Source organism: Ictalurus punctatus, chromosome 7, assembly GCF_001660625.3.
Source record: "Ictalurus punctatus breed USDA103 chromosome 7, Coco_2.0, whole genome shotgun sequence".
NCBI lineage: Eukaryota > Metazoa > Chordata > Actinopteri > Siluriformes > Ictaluridae > Ictalurus > Ictalurus punctatus.
The window spans coordinates 31,412,194-31,428,758 of NC_030422.2; the positions used below are offsets into that span (position 1 = coordinate 31,412,194).

The 16,565-nt window shown below is 37.8% G+C and overlaps 2 protein-coding genes across 2 annotated transcripts; one reads left to right on the plus strand and one right to left on the minus strand.

The window, feature by feature from the left end:
• Positions 1–230: 230 nt before the first annotated feature.
• LOC108261094 (E3 ubiquitin-protein ligase TRIM39) lies at positions 231–4,242 on the plus strand. The gene is made up of 7 exons (XM_053681708.1): positions 231–420; positions 862–1,451; positions 1,535–1,630; positions 1,741–1,974; positions 2,070–2,217; positions 3,126–3,152; positions 3,254–4,242. The coding sequence occupies exons 2-7, from the start codon at positions 864–866 to the stop codon at positions 3,796–3,798; spliced, it is 1,638 nt and encodes a 545-aa protein (XP_053537683.1). The 5' UTR covers positions 231–420; positions 862–863; the 3' UTR covers positions 3,799–4,242.
• Positions 4,243–4,891: 649 nt separating this feature from the next.
• On the minus strand, positions 4,892–16,178 carry LOC124626031 (Fc receptor-like protein 5). Its single transcript, XM_053681857.1, has 8 exons — positions 16,127–16,178; positions 15,600–15,635; positions 14,858–15,124; positions 8,005–8,340; positions 6,564–6,836; positions 6,207–6,455; positions 5,848–5,970; positions 4,892–5,556 (listed from the first exon to the last, which is right to left on the minus strand). The coding sequence occupies exons 1-8, from the start codon at positions 16,176–16,178 to the stop codon at positions 5,510–5,512; spliced, it is 1,383 nt and encodes a 460-aa protein (XP_053537832.1). The 3' UTR covers positions 4,892–5,509.
• Positions 16,179–16,565: the final 387 nt, after the last annotated feature.

Here is a 16,565-nt window from a genome sequence, read left to right on the forward strand (position 1 = left end):
CCCAACACTGATATCATTTTAATGTACACCAAATTTCTCCAGCACACTCCTATGAGAAAATTAATATCATTAGTAAAATACTTACTGAACATGTACACAGTGCAGATTTTATTACAGAGATGGAGACAGTATTAAACGCTGTTGTTCACTGGGGAATTTCCCCCATCTATTGACCAGAACCTGTAATTACAAGTCGAGTAAAACAGTGGGCGTGTATCTTATGACGTCACTCAGCTGAAACGAAACTCCAGCTCAAAGCCGTTTCATGACCAAAACCAGATCCTTTCAGCAGGACACAGTCTCCAGTTTGAAGTTTCTCTCTCTTTCTTCGAGGGATTAAAACCACTGCAGGTGAACACTAAGAGAACAGGAACAAGAAGAAAAAGAGGGGAATCAGGAGGAAAAGAGAAATAGAAATTGGTAAGTAGTGCTACAGATGAGACTACCTCCTGTTTGTATAGTTGTTTTCACTTGATTTCTATGAAACTGTTTAAAATACACTGGATCTGTTCCAGTTCAGTTCCTCTTCAGGATAAAACACACAGGGCTTTCATTTTAAAGAACAGGATTTTAGCTCACATTAAACATAAGATAAATGTATTAATATATATTTCAGAGTGAGAGGTGAGACTACTTCCTGTTCCTATCGGTAACTATTGTTCGTTTTGTCATTTACTAACTGCTCAAAGTGCACAGGGTTTGTCACAGTTCAAGTGGATTTTAGGTGTTTACTCACACAGAGAAAGTTATATTTTACTCTAACAGCACGAGACTGAGAGCTTTAGTTCTGGATAATTTTCATGAATAATGTGTAAAGTTATCTGTGGTCTAAATCCACTCTCATGGTGTCTCCTGTGTCAGTCATGGCTTCCTCCAGCAGTGTCCTGTGTGAAGATCAGCTCCAGTGCTCCATCTGTCTGGATGTGTTCACTGATCCAGTCTCTACTCCATGTGGACACAACTTCTGTATGATCTGTCTCAAAGAGTTCTGGGACAGCAGTTCACACTGCCAGTGTCCAGTGTGTAAGAAGGAATTCCCTAAAAGACCTGAGTTATGTGTGAATACGTTCATCTCTGGACTTGCTGCTCCGTTTAGGAAGTCAGTTCAGGTGAAATCCAGCAGCGCTGCAGATCCGCTTCCCTCAGAGACTAAAAAGGTTCTGTGTGACTCCTGCACTGAGGAGAAGCTGGAGGCTGTAAAGTCCTGTCTGCACTGTGGAGTTTCCTACTGTAACACTCATCTGATGCTCCATAAAACTACAGCTAAACTCATGAAGCACAAACTGATGGAGCCTGTGGAGAACCTGGAGGACTACATCTGCCAGAAACATGAGAGACCCCTGGAGCTGTTCTGTAGAGACGACCAGACGTGTGTGTGTCAGTTCTGTACTGAGGGAGACCACAAAACTCACAACACTGTTCCTATAGAGGAGGAGAGTGGAGAGAAGAAGGTGAGAGAAATATGAACTATGAATATGAGAGAAATATGAACTTTTTAAAATAAACATTTATACATAATATATATTTTTCTCAGACTGAGTTGGGGAAGACACGAGCAGAAGTTCAGCAGATGATCCAGGAGCGACTGAAGAAGATTGAGGAAATCAAACACTCTGTAGAACGCAATAAAGTGAGTCTCTTAACTAACCTACACAATAACGTCTTTATAAAAACACATTAGGAGAATCCTGATATAATCATATGAAATAAAATCATTTAGCTCGATGTGTCTCCTGTTAGAAAAACACAGAGAAGGAGAAAGCAGACGGTGTGGAGATCTTCAGTGCTCTGATGCGCTGCATTGAGAGAAGCCAGGCTGAGCTGCTTCAGGTGATGGAGGAGAAGCAGAAAGCAGCAGAGAAGCAGGCTGAAGAGTTGATTAAAGAGCTGGAGCAGGAAATCACTGAGCTAAAGAGGAGAAACACTGAGCTGGAGCAGATCTCACACACTGAGGATCACCTCCACCTCCTACAGGTCAGAGTCCCTCTGTTTCTCAATAGCAATGCAGCACATGACAGAACAGCAGTCCCCATGCTGAGGGATTTCTCCTCTCTCCTGCTGTACTGTAGATTTACCCGTCACTGTGCAGCCCTCCACACACCCAGGACTGGACTGACGTCACAATTAACTCTCATCTGAGTCTGGAGCCTCTGAGGAGAGCTCTGTCTCAGCTTCAGGAAACTCTCAGTGAGCAAATGGAGAAGCTTGATTGGACTGGTAAGTGTTTAATGATCTCTAAGAATATGTTGATTCAGAAATGTATGAAGAAATGTCCTGATAACAGAAATACATGAATTGTACAGTGTGCATTTAGAGATATTTGATCTGATGTAAGTTATAAAGCTCTGTGTTAGGAAAATAATCAACAAAGGGGAGGTAAGATGAAGCAGTAACTGTTACATCCCAAAGTTATTATTTTGTTCTTATAACAGCTTTTCCCAGAGAGTTTATTCATCTTATACCACAGAAATATGCCAACATTTTATTTATAGAAGTATAACATGTCACACTTTTTATCCATTTATAGTTACAGTATATTGAATGTTGTGAAAGATCCATGAAACAAGTTAGTTTCTGTTCTCACTTCCGTTATAGCAGCTATAAACAGTCATTTCCTTACAAGCTTCTCTTATTCTCACTCATGTTAATAAGATAAAAACACACCTAGTCCTATTAACAAGAAGCTACAAAGTGTAAACTCCTCTGTCCTGAAGATGTCAGAAATCTTAAAGTTACAGCTTTACCTCTGACTGTTACAAAGCGCTGACACTGGAGACTCCTTCCATAAATGTTACAGAAATAAAGGTTACAGAAATGATTATACATGTCTTTTTATAAAAAAGCATCTGGGTACAAGTCCCTGTGAATGAGCTGTTACTATAGAAACGATCAGGTATTAGAATGAGTGCGTTAATATAAACCTATGATTTGCAGCTGCACTACTGTCAGAGCTGCTGTTCTAGAAAATTAATCAACACCAATCAGAACTCAACAGCACTGTGGTGTAATCTGTAATAAAATATTTAGATCAATATGATGTTTGTGTTTTAGTTTTATTGTTACAGTACTTTGTTATAGCTCATAATTTTAAACTCTCCAATCATCCAATATTATTTTCCCAACAGAACTGAAGAGAATTCAGCAATATGCAGGTTTGTGAGCTCTTATTGATCACATGACTTAGTCTATATTTCTTCACTGTTACACACTGTGCAATGATAAAACTGATGTACGCTGTGTTTCTGTCTCTCAGTGGATGTGACTCTGGATCCTGATACAGCGAATCCTAAACTCATCCTGTCTGATGATGGGAAACAAGTTACATGTGGAGATAAGAGACAGGATCTCCCTGATCACCCAGAGAGGTTTAATCTTTGTCCCTGTGTGTTGGGAAAGGAGGGATTCTCCTCAGGGAGATTTTACTATGAGGTGCAGGTCAGAGGGAAGACTAAGTGGGATTTAGGAGTGGTCCGAGAGTCCATTAACAGGAAAGGGAAGATTACAGCCAGTCCTGAAGATGGATACTGGTGTGTGTGTCTGAGGAATGAGACTGAATATAAGGCTCTGGACTCGCCCCCTGTCTCCCTCTCCTTGAAACGGGCTCCTCAGAAGGTGGGGGTGTTTGTGGATTATGAGGAGGGCCTGATCTCCTTCTATGATGTTAATGTAAAATCTCATATCTACTCTTTCACTGGTCAGACTTTCACTGAGAAACTTTATCCATTCTTCAACCCCTGTTACAATGATGGAGGTAAAAATTCAGCAGCACTGATCATCTCTCCTGTTAGTCAAATCTAATATAAATTTCTAAAACTGAGTTTTATTTCTTAATAAAAATGAAAACAGTGCTGTTATTATCTGGCATTTGTTTTAAGTTAAAAATAAATGATATTTACATTTTATTTATTAGTAAATGTAAATGTTTTACTGTCGCTCTCATTGTGATGATCCTCCGTGCTAAAGTGGTCTAATCCTGTCAGGATCCATCATCACTCCTGTAACTGATCTTCAAATCACATTTACTCAAATACATTCTCCATTTTCATTTAAAATATATTTTTTAAAGAAAACGTTTAATTTGGCTCAGATTTAATAATGCAAGCTATTTTTATTGGCAATAACTAGAGAAATAAGTAGTATATATTATTTTCTGTAATTTTCATCATTCTGAAGGTTGTTTCTACATCAAATGTATATTAAGAATACAGCACTAAGAAATAAAATATATATATTGTTTATTTATCTGGTTTGTTTTATTTTCAGCCTGTGCAGTTAGCTTACACATCCGTACACACAAAATAAATGCAGAATGTAAAATTATGTAAAATTTAAAACTTATTGACATTCTGTACCTCCTTTAATCCTTTAATGAAATAAATATTTACTTCCTCAGATATTGGAAAACTGTAGTCTGTAAATTCTTTCCTTTTATTGGCTCTCTACTTTTACACCTGCATGAATGAGGGTGTGTTTCATGTAAATTAGATTAGCTATGAGGGAAATTTAGAGTAGTGAGTGCATAGGATATGTAAATAAGGGACTAGTGGGCGGGGCTTGTTTCACGCAATGAACTGTCACTCTCTCTCCTCGCAATGCCACGACTGACCACCGGAGGTCGCGCTCTCCTGTGTCTTCATTCGTTTCCTCTAATCATTTTTCTCGCCACACTGTGTGAGTTTTAAAGTTATAATACTAAGAATTATCTGGTGCGGATGCGGCAGAAGATGAAGTATTTCTTTATTTGTAAAGTAACATCTTTCTTTAGGCTAGTTTTGTTGCTGTGATACGCACCATTATGTCATCGTATTATTGTTTTCTTGAAAAATTCAGACTTTATTCTAGTAATATCATATATTATGACTTTTTCCCCTCAAAACGGGTAATGGTGGACCTGACCCCAAAAGCCTGAAAAAAAAAGTTCATTTTGGTTTCTAAACCTGATATTCTCTGTTATTAGAGCAATATGATATTCGATATGATATTAACATTTTCCCCGGGTCAGACACTTTGTTTATTCAGTCAAAATATTGGGAAGAATTTATACATTTATTAATTTATGTTTAAGATGTAGTGAACCTGTAGTACATTTTGTGAACAATATTAAACCTCTGTTCATAGGCATTTTTAATTTATTTACTTTTATACAGACAAAAATTTAATCGAAATCCTGAAGTCAGTATTGTAAATTGATTCGAATCGTGACCGGAGCGTATTGGGATGAAACTCACTCCAATAGCAGACACATTTATTTCACACGTGTTTTTGCATTAGCAACATGTAGGCTTTATTAGAAACTAAACACATGTTCACTTTCACCTCATGAGGAGGTTTGCAGGCTTCAGCTAAACAAATCCAGTCAGAAAGACGAGTGCGTGTAAGATGCTGAGCTACAAACAGCATGATGTTAAAGCGACAGATCAGTATTATTTACAATCCACAAAATGACTCTAAAGGAATTATGAAATGATTTCTACATTAAACGGATCCTCTTTTTATAGATGAACTTTGCTCACTCCTCTATGACTGCGTTCTGGATTCTGTATTCACCAGTGTGAGCTGTTAAAGAAATGAAAAAGGTCATTTGTTTCATTACAATTTTACTCCAGGTGTTTATGACAGAAAAGCAACCGAACTGCATTTAAGTGGCAGTGCCTCAGATGTGTTAGAAAATCAACATCATTCATTCCGTCGTCTTCAGTCACTTCAAAATGTTTTTTTTTTTTTTTTTTTTTTTAAATGCTAATAGTGAGTTGAATGATTTCTACTTTTCTTTAAGTGAAAATATTTTTCTGGCAGTAATTAATGTTAGTTTGTTCATTATGTGAAACGTACTGAAAGAGTTCTTACCTCGAGCTTTGTAACATTTGACCAGCAGAATGATGGTCACCAGCAGATACGGAGAGGCCGTCACTACACTACTGATCAGCATGAGCACTGAGAATGGAGCTTCTACACCTGATGGACCTGACGCTGAATAAAATAATCATTATAATAACACTTTATTCATGATGAACTGTTTGTATGTTTTACTCAAACTGCAGTACAAATAAATCCATGTTCACTCGTGCTCAAATACCATACTGTACATGTACTTACATAAACTCAGCACTATAGATTACATTATGTAAAGTAAAATTATGTAAAATACTGAGTTCAACACATTCAGTCACAGTTGTATTTAAATGAATATTGAAATGATTTCTCACCTCTGACTGAGACCCAGCTTTTCAGTGACTCTCCTCTCTCTGGGTGTTTACAGTGGTAGAAACCTTCATCTGACTTTGAGACAGTTCGGATGATCATCTCTCCTGTAGTCTGTGTCTGGAGAACTGATCCATCTTTATAGAAATCAGCTCGGAGGTTTGAGGACTTTGTGTTGCGATATAAACAGCGTAGAGTCAGAGGATGTCCCTCAGTCACAGGATGGACAGGACTCTCCAGGATCACACCACCATCTGCAACTCAGAAAATCATATGGACATTGGAAACTCAGAGTTCTGAATATTCTGTAATGAAACATTTCCCTTTTCCTTTAACAATAAACACACTACATGAAGACTCACCATGCACTGTGATGTTGACAGGATTACTGTTTTCTCCAGATTCAGACTCACACCAGTAAACTCCAGTGTAGGATGTGGAGAGGAAGCTGATTTTACATGTAGATCCTGTAACTGATCCCCTTGAACAATCTAACACTCTCTCACTGTGTGTGTATCGTCTCACTCTCCATCCAGTAGAGTTAATCTGGTCCTCACAGCTCAGTGAGAGAGAGTCATCAGTAAAGTGTTGAGTTCTGCTGGGATTGATGATCAGAGAGACTGGAGGAGATTCACCTTAAAAACAGAAGAGAGCCCTGTAAATAAGAATAGTTGTAATATGGAATATAATGAGAATACAAGTGCATGTGCATTCAGAATTATGTTTATTAATCTGGAATCAAAGCCACAGTCCATAACATGGGTTATAACACAGACAGGTTTAACACGCGATCATCCATACTCATAAATGCTGCAAAAAGGCAAAGGTCAAAACCAAGAAATAAAATGAAAACTGGGACTAGGAACACAGGGAAGTCCTTCAGCTGCTGCAAAGGAACAAAAATCAGCAAAGACACAGAACAACACAGAGGGAATAAATACAAAAAGAGTTTGAGGTGAAACTAGGAATAGGTGCACATGATCAGGGCATCACATCAACATCACATGACCACCAGACATCACCGTCATCTCGGTATTAGCCTAGCTCTAGCACACCACCTCCAGGTCTCTTCCTCACTGTAGATTACATTAGGCCAGCACATGCATTTGCACAATGTAAAGTTCAGAGCCATGTTTAATTTGTGATTGCCATTGCTGTGTTTAGACCCTTTGCTCTTGATTACTCTTTTGGATTTTCCCTCTGCTCTCTTATATTGTACTTTACTGTGTTTGACCCTTGCCTGTTTTACAGCTCTGCTATTTGTATTGTGTTCACTAACAGTGTAACATAATGACATCATCTGTATCTGCAACTGTGTAGTTCTCCTAATAGCCATATCTGTGTTTGTATTCATGTTTAAATCTGAAGCAGGCATGGTCTTGTCTTTCTGGCAAGCTTTCTGAAAACAAACAAACAAACAAACAAACAAACAAAAAACAACCCCAGAATATTGTGCTTCTTATTAACATGTTCTTTGTATATTCAGTCACATCTCTTTGACCTGTTCTGACTTTCTGGCTTTTATAATAAAATACTCCTGCCCATAGATCCTCAATCCTTAATCATCTCCTTAGATCTCTTTGTTTCCAGGAAAATAAACCAATGACTAGATGAGGGACGGAGACAGCACACAAACACAGCACATGGCTTTTTTCACCAATGTCACAAAGGGGAAAATTCTACCAGCACTTAGGACTCTTTAACTTCCTTATACTTATTAATAAATTAATGTTGCATGAATCTCTTCTTACATTCACACATCCACACCTTTATATTTAACCTAAACCCTTTATTTTTCCTCACCAGTGATCCATAGTGGCTGTGGATTGCTGTACTGTGTGTGTAAGGCTGGTTCTCCTCTCTCTCCTCTGCACATATAAACTCCTGTGTGATTTAGAGCAGCAGGACTGAGAGTGTAGTTGCCTCCAGATCCTCTGCTGCTGTCTGAGAGGAGCTCCACATACGTGATATAGCCACGATTATGTTTTATTTGAGTTAAGCCGTCTCTGTAGGGAACAGCTGTGTACCAGCTGAATGTCCAGTCTGTAGAGGAATCTGTATCCTCACAGCTTAGAGTCACTGAGTCTCCTTCAGTCAGCCAGCTCTGTGGAGATACACTCAGTACTGCCCCTGGTCTCTCTGTACACAGGAAATACAAAACATTTTATCTACATTCATTTAATACACAGTAAGAAGATTTTCATGAATGTCTAATTGCACATGATGTTTTTTTTGTCATGAGTGTATAATGATGATATAGGAATAGTGGAATAGTGAATGCAGCAGTTTGCTTTTATCAACTCTATTAGCTAATTTAAAATAAACAGGGTTGTGCAGGGTTGAAATACAGGGTTGTGCAAACAACAACAACAACAACAAAACAAAAAACACCACTCTGTGATGTTTTGTGTGATTTCCAAAATAATTTGTCAGCTGTCATGGTTTCTTACAGAAACACTTTATTTTACAGCCCTGTTTAACTACAAAAGACCAACTAAGGAGTGAGTAATAGTTACAAACACTAACTATCGATAAAATATGAATACTGTGTAGTTAGATGAGTGTAACTATATCTCTAAATTACATAGTCATGTTTACTATTTATAAATACACATTTTCCCACAGAAACCTTCAAAACAGACTTCAGAACAGTTTCAGTATGACTCACACCCACGATAATTTTTACAAATTTTCAAAGATTAATTAAAATGAAAGATTATAATTAAGATTACAGCATGGGGCAGGATTTGTGTACTGTTTTATATTTTTAATTACTGTAAATTTGTGCTTAAAAAAATTACTTTACAACAGTTTGTGTAGTTCAGGTGTTTAGTTACACACATGTAACCATGTTATAATTATCTGCAAGATATTTCCATATATAGTATTTGTCACTACTTATTATTCTATTCAATATAGTATGTTGTGTTTAGACTGTAAGGAAGTGAAGATAGTTTCTTACATTTCTCACACATTGGAGTTTCTGGTTTCAGACGTACTGTATTCTGTGTGTTTTTCCTTCTTTTAACAAAGTTTAAGTAAGTAATAAAACACTCAGTCTCACACTGTTATAGAAAAATACTGAGTGATGTAAAAATGCAGCTTGTCATGTTACAGGAAAACTGCAAGTCATAAACTCCTCTGTCCTGAAGACTTTCCCATGATGGAAATCTTAAAGTTATAGCTTTACCTCTTTATTTTTCTTAGTTTTTTGCATTGGATCTCACCAGCCACAAATGACAAATACTTTTAAAACATTTGTATTTAAAGATCATTTGAACATTCTAGAATAACAAGGAATTACAATAATTAAGAAATGTATTTTCTTACACCTTCTAACAAACCTGTGCTGAAAAGGGAAAAAAATCATGACATACCTCTCACTGTAATCTTGACAGGATCACTGAACTGTGTGTAGTAATAGTAGTAGTAGTAGTAGCCGTAGTAGTACCCTCTCTCGTAGTTTCTCCTGTATGCGCGACACTTGTACTCTGTTTCTCCTGCATTATCGACTGTCATTTTAAGTGCGTTTGCTTCTTCACTGTTCAGAAGCTGTAACTGCTGATTATTTTTATACCACTGAATCTCCCATCCAGTCGACTGCAGCTCACAGGTCAGAGTGATGGTGTCTCCAGTGTAGACGGAGCTCTGAGGATTCACTCTCACAGTCAGTTTGGGTTTTTCTGTTGGTATGAAATGATGAAGGAGTCAGAACTGTTTTTCTCTATACAACATAAGCAGTAGATTCACTGTGCTTTAACATATGCTTTGTGTCTAAAACAAACATTTAGATTTAACATTTGATGCAAGATGTTCCAACTGTAACAGCCAGCTCTGTGGAGATACACTCAGTACTGCCCTTGCTCTCTCTGTTACACAGGAAATACTAAACTTTCTTTTCCATAGATTTATTTAATTCACTGTAAGAACTTCATCATGAATGTCTAATTGCACATTTTCATGCGTCCCCATAAATCCCTCACACACTCACTCAGTATAACTATAATTTATAATTTCTTACAGAAACACTTTATTTTACAGCCCTGTTTAACTACAAAAGACCAACTAAGGAGTAAGTAATAGTTACAAACACTAACTATGGATAAATTATGAATAATGTGTAGTTAGATGAGTGTAACTATATCTCTAAATTACATAGTCACGTTTACTATTTATAAATACACACTTTCGCACAGAAACCCAGTCTTCATTAGTGAAACAGTTTCAGTATGACTCACACACAATTTGTTCACATTTTCAAAGATTAACTGAAATGAAAAATTATTTTCATAATTAAGATTACAGCATGGGGCAGGATTTGTGTATTATTTTATGTTTTTATTTACTGTTAATTTGTGCTTAAACTGTAAAATTTTTAAATAGTTTGTGTAGTTCAGGTGTTTAATTACACACGTCACCATGTTATATTTACAAGATATTTCCATATATAGTATTCGTAACTAATTATTATTCTATTTAATTACAGTATGTTGAGTTTAGACTGTAAGGAAGTGAAGATTATTTCTTACATTTCTCACACACTGGAGATTTCTGGTTTCAGACCTACTGTGCACTAAAGCACTAAGTCCCATGAGGCCGTGGTTTGCAGTGATTTTAGGACAGCTAAAGGCTAGTTCACACTACACGACTTTCACCGTCAGCAGATCGCTGTGCTGTTCAGACTACACGACTTGTCATTGTGGTGTTCACACTACGTGATTGGTCGGGAACAGAGGGTCACACACTACAGGATCTGACAACGACTGTCACCTGACGACTCTATCTGGTGTCCAAACTACGTTTTGTCATGAAAACACACGCGAGAAGGGACACGGATATATGACATGAAAACAACTTGTGAAACAGGAGTAGTTTATTTGAAGATGGACGTAGGACAGAAGCAAGAGTTGCGAGCTGTTTACGCGATGATTTGTTCTGAAGAAACCCCAAAAAGGATAAGAGAAAGAAAGTGGGTGAAGAATGGATTAGCACTCACGGGTTTCCCTTCCACACTGTGACCTCACCCCATGCCTTGCTCTCCCATTGTCTGTAGGTCCTCACCACAATCACTGCCAGTGCCGACAGTTTTCACCCCACAGGATGTGGAGTCACCCGACAGCTCCAGATATTTACCATGCCAAATATATGTCTGGCGTCGGTGATGCATCGGCGATGTTTCGGCGAGCCTCTTTGACGTGTCGTAGGTCACACATTACAATCGACTGCCGATCGCTTGCCGATTTGTCTCCGATCAAAAGGTTTTTCTCTGCACCATGCAAATCAGGCTTTAGCTGTTCTAAAATCACTGTAAGCCATGGCCTCGTGGGACTTACTGCTTTTAGAAAATGGTTACTACATATACCTGACAAGGTTTCATAACATAATCAAACAGCAACACAAAATACAATAATTAACTGATATCAAATAATCATTCTTCTGCCTAGAAATGTAGTTCTTCAGCACTATTTAGCAGAATGGTTGCCAAGCAACACACAACAGCAACACACTGTAATTAAACCCTTTATACTCAGTTATACTCCAGTCCAGTGGAAGTGAAGATAATTTCTTACATTTCTCACACATTGGAGTTTCTTGTTTCAGACGTACTGTATTCTGTGTGTTTTTCCTTCTTTTAACAAAGTTTAAGTAAGTAATAAAACACTCAGTCTCACACTGTAATAGAAATATACTGAGTGATGTGGAGGTGTTATGAAGCCGAGTTACTGTTTCCACCCTGAAGTACAGATTATTTTCCTATAACAGCATGTCCTGGTGTGTTTTATTCCTTTTAAACCACAGCAATTTGACAATGATTTTATTATTATTATTATTAATGACTGACACATTGTACTTTTCATACATTTCTAGTTGTATTTATTGTTGTGGAATGTCTGTAAACAAGTTAGTTCCTGTTCTCACTTACATTATAGCAGCTATGAACAGTCGTTCCCTCACCAGCCCTCTCTTTTTTCTCTCACACTTTTAATTAATAAAGAACAAACACACAGCCTGTCATGTTACAGGGAAACTGCAAATCATAAACTCCTCTGCCCTGAAGACTTTCCCATGTTGGAAAATGTAAAGTTACAGCTTGAACTGTTTTTTTTTTCTTTGTTAAATAACATGTTTTTAATGTTTTGCATTTGCAGCAGCCACAAATGACAAATACTTTTAAAACATATGTATTTCAAGATTATTTTGAACATTCTGGAATAACGAGGAATTACAATAATTAAGCAATATTTTTTTTCTCATCCCTTCTAAAAGACCTGTGGTGAAAAAGGGAAAAATCATGACATACCTCTCACTGTAATCCTGACAGGATCACTGCGCTGTGTGTAGTAGCAGTTGTAGTTGTAGTTTCTCCTGCATGCGTGACACTTGTACTATGTTTCTCCTTCATTATTGTCTGTCACTTTGAGTGTGTATGTGTGTTCAGTGGTCCAAGGCTGTAACTGCTGATTATTTTTATACCATTGAATCTCCCATCCAGTCGACTGCAGCTCACAGGTCAGAGTGATGGTGTCTCCAGTGTAGACGGAGCTCTGAGGATTCACTCTCACAGTCGGTGTGGGTTTTTCTGTTGGTATGAAATGATGAAGGAGTCAGAACTGCTTTTCTCTTTACAACATAAGCAGTAGATTCACTGTGCTTTAACATATGCTTTGTGTCTAAAACAAACATTTAGATTTAACATTCGATACAAGACGTTTTCGTACGTGTTCTTACCCGGCTGGTATTCAGTATATTTTCCATTTAACAAAATTCATGATTAGATTGAAGTGTAAAACACTGTATTTACTGATTTTGGATTGAATTTGATGGATCCTGCACAAATCCTGCAGCACCATCTTAAAAATTGGTAACTTCCTACAGTAAGGTTATGACAGAGGACTTTTTTCCCAAAAAATATCTACAGGCCTTCTGTATCTAAACATAATGATCTAGCTGAGAAACATTAATGATCATTTTCAATTCAGTCCATCTGTCACAAATGACAAGTAGAGACAGATGTAAGTGCAGTTAAAGGCGTTTAATTTAAAGGACCGGCAGACAAATCCAAATCATGAATGAAAATCAGCGAACAGAACACAGGCACAGGTCAGGCGATCATGTACTCCAAATGGTTCAAGAACTGCTTTAATTTTACTTTGGGTATGTCTTGGCTAGGCGGTTTAGGCTAATTTTACACGAGCTTTACGTTATGAGAATTGACAGAAAAAAACTCAGTAACAAGATGCTTAAGGGTTTGATTATATTTACAGATATCCCCTGTATCACACAACACAAGAACTAGAAAATTACAGTCAAAAGCAGCACAGTGTGGAGTTCTTTTCCTGCTGTGGAGGCTAGTAGCTAATTCTTTTAAGTGCTCAAGTGCAACCATTTCACATCATCGACTCAGAGTGCAGTGTGCATGTCTCGTAATGGCGGCCTCCGTAGATTAAAATATGTATTAAATATTAAGGATTTTTAAAGTAATGAACATATTTCATGTGCTTCTAACAAAGTATTATAGTAAGAGAGGGCAATTACTGCGTGTTAAGGCCTACAAGTCTTCATAGTCAGGATTCCTTTTAACAAACACAGCAGTAAATTCAGTCACTATGTCAAAAGACATCTAAAGACATCACTATGTCAAAAGACATCTAGCTAAGTGTGCTTTTTAAAGATTTTTATTAAACATTTTGGATAGTGTGACGAGGAGGAGGGAGGGGCCAGGCTGCAAGGACGCACGCCTTGCACTGAGTTGTCTAATCAGTGGGAGAGAGCGATAAAGGAGCAGCTGGAAGCACCAGAGAGGGAGAGAGACGCACGTGCACTTTGTTTTTGAGTTCAGTTTTTTGTGTTTTATGTTATGTTTGAGTTTTGTTTATTATTAAACTTCATGTTTACGTTCAGCCGGTTCCCGCCTCCTCCTCGCCCGTCTGTGAAGTTTGTTACAGACAGTTACACAGAAACAGACAGAAGTCTAATCAGTTCAGTTTGTAATCAGATAGTGTCTGTCAGAATGTCTGTGATGCTCGTGCTCCATCACATCATCATTAAAACAGAGAGGAGTGCTCACACATTTTGTACACACAACGGATAAAGTTATAAAATATATAAATGCCTCAATACAAAGACATTAATAACTAGAACCATAGTGAAGAGAACAGAAGTGAATCAGGGATTATTTCCCCAGCGGTGTTAGTGTCAAGTTAAGAGAAGATCATGAGGCTGGTATTTAAATGCTGTGAGTGACTTCTACCTCAGGTGATGAGACACAGACTGATGTGGACGATGCTGATCATCAAAATCTCTCAAAATTACAGAATTCTCAGATCAAACCTTATAAATCCAATGCTTCACATGATCAGATAATAAATCAGATAATGACAGAGGCAACACAAGGTGAGATTTACTGCCTTCTTCCTTAATGTTCTCTGTGTATTATTAATCAGACTGACTCACCACAATTATACTGCAAACTTAATATAAAGACCTGCACAAGACATGATGATGATTCCTGTGAAAGAGATCTGTGTGTACTAGACAGGGAAGTGAAAGTCAACATTAAACAAACAGGGTCTCAGTTACTGACAGATCAAAACCCAAACCCGAAAAAATAATGTTAATATATTAAATAAGAAATAAAAAACACCCACAGACTCACCTGATACAGTCAGTGTAACAGCATCACTGATCTCTGAGCTCTGAGAGTCACTGCTCTGTCCTCTGCAGGTGAAGTTACCATGGTGAATGTGTAGAACAGACCGGATTTTGAACTCTTGCGTTGTGTGGTTTGTGAGTCTGTTATTCTTATACCAGCTGTAATTCCACTGAGTGTTTCCTCCTCCCTGTACGTCACATCTGAGAGTAACTGTCTCTCCAGTGAACACATGTGTATCAGGCGTTATGGACACCACAGCTTTAGGACTCCCTATAAAACATTCTGTTGTTAATAAACCTTTCATAAACTAATCCCACGTGTACATATCATTTATTTAGACAGTGTATGAGTACATGTTTTTTATTACTTGTTGATACTGATATGTGTAACCTACTTACTATTAAGAAATCAGGTGCATCATGGGACATTTTATTTACCACTACTGATGTCAGTTGTTACCATGTGCTGCTGTCATTAAACTTGTTCTGTTTTATATTCAGTATGTTAAGGCATTTAAGCAGCGTAAAACTATAGAGAGAGATCAGAAGGGGGGCACAAACTGTTTTCAAGAAGAAAAAACACAGACAGGGCATCATGTAGGTACTCGATATATTTTACTGCTTTTCAAATAGAATGTACGTAAATCAACACATTTGATTGTGACAATCAATTGTGCACAAGCTTCTCAGCCCCAAAACAAATAAATTATACACACAATATAAAGGATAAACTATATATAAATCACCTTGAGCATGGGCCACTGGTATAAGTGAAATCAGCACTAAAAAGGGAACAGAAACAGAACATGATGTAAAAATGGAAAATATTCAGTGTATTAATGAAAACAGCACATTTTAGACACCGAACCCACAAGATTAAATCTTATTCAGGAAATCTAAACTACCATCTGTAAGAAATACATTCTAAGCTCTCTTAATAATAAATAAACAAAAACTACAATAACTTAAAGGTCACTATTCTGCTCATTAAAGTGTTTTTCCCTTTATTTAACTTTATTGAAGTGTGAAAAACTTAGCTCTAGGACACAAAACCAATAGACTGCACACTGTAACATTCTGCACATGCACTAATCACACAATAAACTCATCACTCAGGACATTCAGACGCAGATGAACAACTTTATACCCCACCACTCACTCTAATATAGACACAAAGAGAACATTTACTCCTACTCTCCCTCGGACATTATGACACCAGGCTTTTCTACAAACATCCCTCCACTTTCCCACGCCGCTGAAGACGTCACTCTACTTTCCTGCTCAGCCGAGGACGTCGTTCTGCCTCCATACTCCACAGAAGACATTGCTCCACACTCAAGAAAGGCACACGAGACATCCCACCAAGTCAAGCCAGAGTCTAAAGCAGACAACACAACTTCACAAGCCTGGGCCTTGCCTAATGACCCTGGTCAACCAGCCCCAGCCTCATGTCTGCTCCTCGAGGAACATGCATTGGAACCAGAGGGGCTGTGTGAAGATTTTGCCCAGAGGGCCAGGAAATGATGTGGGCCCTTATAAATGTCACCACCTTTCAATCCACAAGCAACAGGTAGAGTGGGCAAATTCACACCTCCTCCCTTCTTCATGGCTGAATTTGCAGCACTACATAAAAATAGAAAATAAACCACATCCTTGATCTGGTCTCTGCTCTCAGGCCTCTAACGCTGTCACTGCTCTGTGTGAGTACAGGA

Bases quoted from the DNA above. Each gene is read 5' to 3' on its own strand.
- LOC108261094 (XM_053681708.1), top strand. From the start codon at position 864: ATGGCTTCCTCCAGCAGTGTCCTGTGTGAAGATCAGCTCCAGTGCTCC. The intron at 1,631-1,740 runs GTGAGTCTCTTA...GTCTCCTGTTAG, and splicing joins ACTCTGTAGAACGCAATAAA to AAAAACACAGAGAAGGAGAA. The intron at 1,975-2,069 runs GTCAGAGTCCCT...GCTGTACTGTAG, and splicing joins ATCACCTCCACCTCCTACAG to ATTTACCCGTCACTGTGCAG.
- LOC124626031 (XM_053681857.1), bottom strand. From the start codon at position 16,178: ATGTCTTCTGTGGAGTATGGAGGCAGAACGACGTCCTCGGCTGAGCAG. The intron at 15,125-15,599 runs GTGATTTATATA...AATGTTTTATAG, and splicing joins ACCAGTGGCCCATGCTCAAG to GGAGTCCTAAAGCTGTGGTG. The intron at 8,341-14,857 runs GTGAGTCTGTGG...TCCTGTGTACAG, and splicing joins TGTTACACTGACTGTATCAG to AGAGACCAGGGGCAGTACTG.